The sequence below is a fragment of the Oryzias latipes genome, chromosome 16 (assembly GCF_002234675.1).
Source record: "Oryzias latipes chromosome 16, ASM223467v1".
NCBI lineage: Eukaryota > Metazoa > Chordata > Actinopteri > Beloniformes > Adrianichthyidae > Oryzias > Oryzias latipes.
Window position 1 is genome coordinate 16,748,524 of NC_019874.2, and position 9,897 is coordinate 16,758,420.

Consider the following 9,897-nt stretch of genomic DNA (forward strand, 5'->3'; position numbering starts at 1 on the left):
TCTAAAAATCCAAAAACGGCAATTAAAAATATCAATAAAAATTATCTCCAATGCAAGTGCAATTATAAGACCATCGTTTAAAATACCCATAAGTGTCATTAATGAAACATTAAAATGAATATAAAAGGCACATGTATTTGCATAGATCAGACAAAGGGGAGAGGCATATAATAATTTAATGTAAACAATTTTGCTGTGTTTGGAGCAAGTTTTTGATGTGCTTTTTAAACAGACTGTATGTGGTAACTGTTCTGATAGTCTGAGGGACAGTATTCCATTCTTTGTGGTCTAAACTAATTAGGAGGTAATATGGAACAGATTTCATTGCTCAAGTTTGTTTAAAAAAATTCTTTGTGCACAAATTTGCATCATAGTTTTGTAAAAAAAGAAATCTGCCTCTTTCTCCAAACGTTTCCCTACCCTGCATTTAATGAATTTCAACATCATTTAACTATCCTATTATTGCTGTCAGGAGGGTGCAAATAAAAAAAAACCACACGTGTTTCTTGAATTAATAAGCAGTTCTTGGTTTTTGACCTTCACCGTTTTGCAGGATGCAGCCAATCAGGGAGCCCGTCTGAGAGCGCCTGCCTGGGAGGAGGAAAAAAAGCGCAGGAGAGACTGCCCTTCTTTGCTATTGCAGAGCTGCGGGGAAGCTGGAGCCTGTGTATCCCGTGAGCTGAAACAGAGGAAACTTTGTTAAGCTTCATTTGTACAGAGGAATATATTGAAAGACAGATATGCATGCTCGGATTTTTCGCATCTTGAAACCGCTCTGTCGTGCGTAAAAACGTCAGAAATGGACACTTTCCGAAATGCAGAACCAGCACGTTTGATGGGAAGCTGGCTTTTTTAATTAGGCTGCATTGTGCCAGAGTTTGGACTTTTTATGCCATTACTGGAAGCCAAGAGTGGGGTCCCCGTTCCCGTGTTAGTTCAAAGTCAAGGATCTTGGAGTCTGAAGCTATGGAGCGAGTCGCCGTCTGCGCGCTTCTGTTGTTGGAGGTAAGTAACGGTTAATTAAGGCTTTTCCTGCACATTGACTCGTGTTGGATTAACAGATTTTTTCTTTTGTCTCTCAAATTAAAGAGGCTTTGGTAAAACTCTTCCTGCCTCTCCAGCCTCATTGTTCCCAAAGGAAAACATCTAAGTCTATCCCTTAGCCCCGATAATGGCTGTTGTGATAGTTGAGACTCAGCTGTTGCCAAAATAACAATAGAATAAGAGGTGGGATTTGTTTAAATGTACTCTGTAGGTTTTTCTTTTAAAAAAAGATGAATACTTTTATGGCTTTTATGGAGGCCAACATTTTGGCCCATACACAGAGGTGGGATAAGACTTTTTTTCTTTTTTCTTCTGTTTGCAGCTCATTAAATGGAGACTGGCCCCTTTTTTTACATAATCTTGACACATTTTATTAAAAAAAACAAATTATAATAGTAAATAATAGTAATAATAATAAATTACGAAGAAAAAAGGAGAGCGAAAGCGAGACCATTGCAGTACAAAGGTAATGGAGTGCTTCTGCTGTTGTTTTTTTTTTTTTTTTTAGCAAATTTTAGTTTTGCCATTGACAGCGTATGATAAACCCAGGATCAGGATGAAAAGGAAAGCTCTTGCCTCCACAGCCAGAAAATAATTTGACACTCATTCTCAAAAAAAAAAAAACCCTTCAGGCCCTTGGGGCATGTTCTCCTGTTCAGACCTGCTCCTCACAGTAAAGTCACCTTTGCTGGACCAATAATACCTCACCTCCTAAAAAGACGCACATTTTTCTTTGTTTGTACATCTGTGATGTCAAAATATTTCTAATCTAAATCAAGATTAGGAAAAATATCGATTGTTCAATCAAATAATTGAGTCCTCACAGGATGACAGACAGCTTTTGCATCAAATCTTTTATCCGTAGCTGTTTTTAAGGGGCACATTTCCTGTAGCTCACTGCCTGCTTTGCCGCATTTGTTGCTCATGGCAATTTCTGGTGAATTGTGGCTGAGCAGGCAGTACTGATGGGATATCCGGAGCAAAGCAATTATCATGAACCCCTCATGTGTTTGTGTGCTGGGGGGGGCCTTTAGTCTCTAACCACAGTTATTTTAATCTTCAATCTGGGAGCAAGTTTCCTGATCAACTCAGAACTGAATCATTTTACAAGACTTTGTTCAAATGCACAGATGCATTTTGGGTTTTAAATCTTAACGTTTTTATTCCTGAACTTGTTCTTTGTGCTTGCAGACGGTTCTGATCAAAGGTTTTAGTTCCATCCACTGTTTGTTGATCTGAAAGTTCAGTCACATTGTCATTACATTCTTCTTGTGTGTTTATATTCGCACAGATTAGATTAACTTTGGAAATTCTAGCTTTCAGACATGCTTTCACTTTAGGAAAAAAAAAAAGTTTAAAGCACTGAGAAGACTAAAGTGGGGGGTGTCTGTGTTTGATCTGCGATGACTGAGTGACTGCGGCAGCCGTGGAGCTAAGAGGCCCATTGAAAGCAGAACTCCTCGGTGGTCCCTCTGTTCTCACCGGGGAATCCCTTTAGATTGCAGCTTCTTACCTAAATGGAAAAAAACAACCGCAGTTCCCTTCTCTTCAGACGTAGAACCTGGGATACGACAGATAAGAACGGACATTGTGAGGCTCACAGCAGACGGGCTTGAAAACAAAAGCATATGACAAAGCACTGTAGCAAACCGAGCAGTCTTGACTTAATTCTTCCTAGTTTGCTCATTTCTTAAAGGTCGTATTCACATAACTGTTAACATGTGAAGCCACATTTAATTTATGTACAGTTAAAAGAAGTTTTAATGAGATTTCAGTTAAGCCTCTGTGGTCTTAGGGGAACAGTTCGTTCAGTTTTCATCAAAGTTGATGGAAAATTTAGATCTAAGGTTAAGACATGCGAGGCAGAAGCAAAAAGAACTTGGTGCCAAATGACTTCATGTCAGCTGTGAGTTTATTTAACAAATCTCCAAAGAGAGAAAAAAGGGGGCATACCTTGTAGACAGGCTTGGATTTACCTAGCCACATGAGGGTCCAGGTAGAATATCAGGGGGTGGGGTAATCTGGATGTGCAGAAGGTTTAGGGTGTCATATCCTTCCAAGCCTTTAAAATGCTGAGAAAACCATGCTATGATCCGATCACTTCTTATAGATCTTATCATTTGTTAGTTCTTATAAATTTCATGTTGAATGCTCTTCTTGACACTATCCTCTACATTTACCAAGCTTGGGACAGGAACAAGCGGGACACTGGTTTATACAGTGTTGAGGCTGTATTTATTTTTTGTTTTTATCTTTCTTTTTTCTTTTTATGTCTGTCCATTTGTCTGCCTGTTCGTTTGTCCAACCTTTTTTTTGTCTTTTTTTTTTCTTTTTTAAATTTAGTTTCTTTGTATTTATGGATGTTTTTTTTTGTGGAGTTAATTTATTTACGTACTTTTAATATGTTTAGTTAATTTTGGATTGTTGCAGGCCATTACGTTTTGGGGGCAGTCCCAGCATTTGGGGGTATCAATGCCCGGTCTTGCATGTAGATGTCTATATGTTGGTTTTAAGCAGTAGAAAACTAAAGAAAACTCCACCAAGTTGGTTTGAGTTACTCTTCCTTCTCGTTTCCATTGTAGGACATTTGAATTCACGGTGCAGGAAGGTATCCAACTTTTATGGGAACTGGACAATTTATTTCATGTTCTAAACATAGCACAAAGCTGGAAGAGACTATTTCCAGCTATTATGCCATAACACTTTACCACCATCACCTTGTGAAACATTGGTCAGCTTCGTTACCTTTTTCATGATGTGCTGTTGATTTACATGACTAAATGTAGTGTTTTTGATGCTTGTGACAAGTGTATTAAAAGCTTTCCATGTCATGCTGTCATTAAAAGTACATTAATATCCTTCTGTAAGGTAGCTTCATTCTGCACACAGAGTAGAGCTTGTTAACTTGCTGTTTAGTGAAACCTGGTGCCAATCATAATTTCAGATAGTGTTTGAGTTGACACAGAGCCTCAGAGGGTGAAGTGCCAAGCGTGGAGTGGTTCCTGCTCCTAAACTGTAAGAGGTGCAAACAGGCACCGTAACATACCAGACATCCAAGCTGCACGGGGATGTAAACAGAGCCACTATCACCAAATATTTATTTAAGTATATCTTGGGAGTTAAAAAGGTTAGTAAATGTTAGGAAAGGCATCATTTGTCAAATAAAGAGGACCTACAAGAGTCTCTCACTGCTTTTTTTTGCATGAAGTTTTTATGATTCAGATTTGGTCACACTCCGCTTCTTCATGCTTCCCAGCCACCATGTTGCCCAAATTCCTCTGATGGGTTCTGTGTCTGCCGCCCGGATCTCATCGGCACCTCTGTAAACAGAACAGGAACACTGGCTGTTGACTTTAGATTGATTCGAGCCTATCTTCAAAGCCGTGTTTAGCAGTTTATTGTTTTGTTTCGGGCTCATCAGTTTCTACTGCACTTCTGTTTTGGGGTTTAGTGTTTCACACAAATTAAGTGCCACACCAGAGAGCAGGAGAGCCATCAGTGAGCAGTTTTACTGTTACTTTTCCCCCTAGCAGGAGGTTAGTTGTTAAACATCTGTTTGCTCTTGTCAGGCCCCAGGCAGAGAAGGCCTCCTTTAAATGCAGACATATTTTAAATACCACTGTGTTGAGCCTTGAGAATGGGTGTTAGTGAAATACTGACCTTCACAGACACACCTGCAGGGTCTGTGGACTTCAAAGACCCCCTCTCAGCCAAATGGACGCTCATGCTGGGCACCTTTGGTTAACTGACACTCTTGCCCGGCCCCTTCCCCAATCACTGTTTTAGCTCAAAAAGTTAAAATGTCATCCTCACTGTCTTTGTAATGAATGGAAAGATGGAGGATCTTCTTGACTTCTTCTGGCCTGCTTTTTCTGATCACTTAGTTCGCTCATTTTTCTGTTTCAATCCTGCGATCCAAAGTCATTAGCCACTTTTTGCGAGACACCAACTCGTTGCACAAGCTGTTAGGAATGTCAGTTGTAGCCCTCACGGCTCTGAAACACACTTGCACTCAAACACACACACACACACACACACACACACACACAAACTCAGGCACTTAAAAGCGAGGAAAATAAAAGAAAATTACAGGCAAGAATTCACATTTTCTCTATTTCTTGTAGGGGTGGGGTGTTGGTGGTTTAGTGTCGTACAAACCCCTTTTTTTTTACGTATCTAAAACATTTCTAGACACTTATAATAAACACATTTAAGAATTTGTGGAGTTTTTTTTTTGTAAACTGATTGTAGGTGTTGTTTAATAGGATTTTATAATTTCATGTTTCCTTTAGGTCACTCTTGTGAATGCCTGCTCCACTCTCAAGTTCACTGAAGCAGGACAGTGCTGCAGTCCCTGTCCTGCTGGCTATGAAGTTCTGGAAAAGTGTGGGAAGGAGGATACCAAATGTTCCCCATGTCCACGGGGTAAGCACTGAAAGTTTAAGCAATGTATTTCTAATGGGTCTACACTGAAGCTGATTTTGTAATCTTCTCTCTAGGAACATTTTCTGAATCTCAAGGCCTTGGTCGTTGTCTTCCGTGCAGCAATTGCCCACTCGGAGTTCCTACTCTGCGCCCCTGTTCAGCCACTAGAAACACAGAATGTGAATGTGACGACGGCTTCTTCTTTTTGGCCCAGCAAAGCGTGTGTGCCCCTTGCTCCAAGTGCATGAAGGGTACGGGGGTCGTTCAGGAGTGTGGCATTCAGGGAGATACTGTGTGCCAGACATGCAGCCCAGGGACCTTCTCAGAAGTGGATTCGGCCGAGAAGCCTTGCCAGACCTGCACTCAGTGCTCTAACAGCGAGGTGGAGATCCGATCCTGTAATCCCTCCTTCGACACTCTCTGCATGGGTGAGTGTCAGCCGGAAACTCCGGCTGAACGCTTCACGGAAGCGGTTGTCTCTGTCATGGCAGTGTTTGATGGTTGGACTCAAGAAGGAGATTTCAACAAGTTTATTTTTGTAGAGAAAAGCTCTCAGTCCTGAACATCAGGTGTGGAAACAGGTGAATCCAATTCAGGGAACAAAATAGATTGTTTGAGCAGATGACTGCAGGCAGCAACTGGAAAAGTTGAGTCACGCATGTACGGCAGGATGCCTTAACATATGCGATCCGAGCAAAACAGAGAAACTGGTGGCAGAAAACTGAACGTTTGCTGATGGAAACTACACCCCGACCTCAGTGCTGCTAATTCTCAGTAAAACCCTCTGGCACAGAGGGTTTGAAGTGCAGTCAGACTAGTGTATGTGTCAAGGTGCCTCCAAAAAAGTCCTGTAATGAGGCAATGTGGCACAGAGTAGCAAAGAGACCATAGTCTCAAGCCCAAACCATGTAATGATAGGTTAAAGCGTCCCCTGTCCTGGAAGACAACTTGCAAAATCTTCCTTCATCCATGATACTAATGCAGCTTATACATTTGCACTAGAATGTACTTTTAACAAAAGTTTGTGAGCTTTTCTATATTTTTGTTGACATATAATTCTCCCTAGCTGAACACAGATTGCTCCCTTTGGAGCAACATATGTTTTTCAGATGTGATCTTCTTATTTAACACATCTTAAAAGGTCTGATTTGTATTCATCTTTGCGTCAGAGAGAGATTAAGGATGCTAGACAGTGCTGAAATCCCTGCAGCTTTTTGCCTTGCAGTCATTTTTCTTACTATGAGAAAAATGTAAAAGAGTGCCAGATTTATTCTCTAAAGGTCTGATGGCAGGAGCAGGATTTAAAAAGATAAAAGACGGGGCTAAATGAAGAGAGGATGTGGAGCGGGAGGTCATGTGGCCAGCACCTGTATCCACACCTCAAACTCTGAGCACTCTGCTGAGAAACATGATGAGGAAGAAAAAAATCCACTTTAAGTGTTGTAGTTCAATAGATACGTGCTTGACAGGTTTTTAGGTGAACTGTTGCTGATGGCTAAGAGAGGCTGCTGACCCCAGCAGCTAATGCGCTTGCCCCCACTGCATTTGCTTCCCAGGAATGAGGTCATCTGTATGCGGTGAGAGCCTGTACGCCATGGCCCTTTGACCCCGACAGGATGAGCACAGTATGCAAAGTGTTTGATCCTGAATCAAGCATGCAGCAGAAGAAAGAATGAGGCCGCAATGAAACGTTCAAAGATCCAAACTGAGGCTTTCATCATATCTAGATTTCTGTTTTTTTCTTAACATGTTTTTCTTGTCTTATTCTTAACAGATAAGAGGTTGCACATTATTTCTCGTCCTACTGACACTGAAGACCGACCTGGACAACATAATGTAAAGGAGGTGGAGGAAGAGACTAGCCCCGCATCGGGAAAATTGACCCCAGAGGATGAGGCGGGCAGCAATAATATTCTGGCCTACGTATCAGTTCTGGCTGCTGTGGTGCTCGGCCTTCTTCTTTACGTTGCCTATAAATGGTAAACGTTCACTGGTTACTGTGTGACTTTAGGGATAGACCACTGGCAGCAACTGAACTTCTTGATGCTTTTCTTAGCTGGAGATCTTGCAAACAGAAGCAGGCGCTCTCTAAGGCTCGTGCAGCTGAGCTGGGAACATCTCCAGAAGGAGAAAAGCTCCAAAGTGACAGCGGGGTTTTTCTGGACTCCTACAGCCTGCAGGACAATCAGCCCAGTAAAGGTAAACTGGACTCAGACTCAATTGCAAAAGTTCAAATTTGTGCAAAAAAAAAAAAAAAAAAAGGCAAAAACTGGTAATAGTGAAAAATAGTTGGATTACCAGTATATTATTATTAATATATTAACATATATATTGGGTGGATGTTTAGCTGAGGCGGGTCGTCTAATAACCGAAGGGTTGGAGGATCGATCCCCGCTCTCCCCAGCCAGCCGTCGCCCCCCGAGTGCAGCTAGTCTACAGTTCACTGCTCCCCATAGGGGATGGGTTAAAGTGCGGAGAACAACATTGTGGGAGAAATAAAAGTCAATATATATATATATATACATTACTGAAAAGGGACAAAAAAATTTGTTAACATGAGAAAAAAGGCAGGAAAAGGCTTTTTTTCAGTGTCCCCTAATATGTAAAAACTAAATTTAATGGTACATATTAAGAAAATCTACATGCAAGGAAGACAGACTTTATTTTTAAAAACTGAACATAAAATAATGTAACTTCTTTATAGGTACCAAAAGAAACAGCAAACAGGACAATCGGCTGTACATCAACCTGCCCCCCCATAGAAAGGAAGAGGTGGAGCGCCTTTTAGAAGAGGGTAGCGGCCGGGGATGGAGGCACCTGGGCTTGGCTCTGGGCTATGAGTCCGAGCAGCTGGACCCCTTCGGGCACGGGGAGGCCCCGGTGCACACGCTGCTGTCTGACTGGGCTCAGAAAGAAGGCTCGTCGTTGGGACTGCTGTGCTCCGCGCTGGCCCGCATTGAGAGGCCCGACGTGGTGACAGCTCTTACCTGCCCCTCTCAGGGCGTGTCTGTGGTCTGACAGGGGGTCGGTCGGCTCTTCTCAATGAAACTTTGATATGAAAAGGGAAGCACTCTGTTTACAACTTTTTATAAAAGCTGCCACTTATTATAATTTTTTAAAATAACTTTTTGTCAAAAAAAAATTCCTTTTTTGACTTCAATTTCCTTCATGTTACGAGAGCATTTGCCTTTGAATGAACTCTGATGTCATGAATAAATGTCCATACCTGCAGGAAGAAATCCACCACTGCCACCAAAGCATCTTTACGGGACTGTCAGTCATCTGAAACGAGGTGGATTCACCCTAATATCTTCAGTTATATCATTTTATTCTGACTATATACACAATTACCATATAATGTTAATAATATAATCATGTCAGTCATGGCTCAAGCATTTGAACAGTACAGATTGATATTGAACTTTATCAGATACAGGTGGCATCTTGGAAAAAGGATGGACCCCAGTCTGCCCAAGAAATCCAGCCAGGGGTTCAAATTCTACTCGTATTTTCCCAGCCTCATTCACACATTTCATATTCTCTGTGTAGACAGGAACTGCTCAGAAAGCTTTTTTTTTTGGCTTGTATATATATGTCTTTGTAAATCCTGCAGCCACAAGGCGGCTGTGTACTTTTTTATTTTACCCTGAAATCGAACCCCAGTCAACTATCACAACTCTTTAATAAAAGACAAAAAAGAAGCGTTCTGTGATATTTCATCTGTTCTTGATCAATTCTAACCACTGTGTTGGTTTCATCTGCATTTCAAAACTACAAGTCAGTAAAATTGTTGAGAACTAGTCAGGTTCCCAGTTGTGTGGCTGTCATGTGGGGAGTTTACAATGTCAGCTCTGAATTCTCACATTACTGTAGATGTGAAAGTGTTTTTTTTTTTTAAATCATTAGTATTACTCATTACAGAGGGGTTTAGAAAAAATCAAGTGAGAATGATCAGTAGAAGCTCTTTTTTGTGAAAACAAGGCTTCTCTTTATTGTTGAAAAAAAGCCCATATTTTTATTGCTTAAACATTGCAACACTCTCTTTAACTTCTGATTAACCCTTGTGCTATCAGAGATGACCCCACCCCTACATTGACGTGTTCTCCCTACCATAACAAATGTGGATAAAGGTGGAAAGATTTCATGTTATCCATGGACACCAGTGAAGATCACAAATCTTTGAAGAAAAAAGGTTCAGAGCACTGTCTAGTGGGTCTAGATGACCCAACTCCCAATGTTAAAGTGCCGAGGATAGCACAAGGGTGACAATGTCACATTTGACAGATCCTTGTGTATTTGCTTGAAACCTAAAGGTTGAACTGCATTAGAGACTGAAGAAAAATTTGACATTTTTTGCAGCAGCCGTTGTAGCTTTAACATTTTTTTATTTAACACAAAAGTTAAAACTTCCTTTTGCCCCCAAAAGTG

General features: G+C 41.1%; 1 protein-coding gene across 1 annotated transcript; it reads left to right on the plus strand.

Moving 5' to 3' along the window:
- The first annotated feature begins 616 nt into the window (after positions 1-616).
- LOC101163518 (tumor necrosis factor receptor superfamily member 16) lies at positions 617-9,170 on the plus strand. Its single transcript, XM_011485202.3, has 6 exons — positions 617-1,005; positions 5,337-5,469; positions 5,544-5,897; positions 7,244-7,448; positions 7,526-7,668; positions 8,174-9,170. The coding sequence occupies exons 1-6, from the start codon at positions 967-969 to the stop codon at positions 8,485-8,487; spliced, it is 1,188 nt and encodes a 395-aa protein (XP_011483504.1). The 5' UTR covers positions 617-966; the 3' UTR covers positions 8,488-9,170.
- The last annotated feature ends 727 nt before the right edge of the window (positions 9,171-9,897 follow it).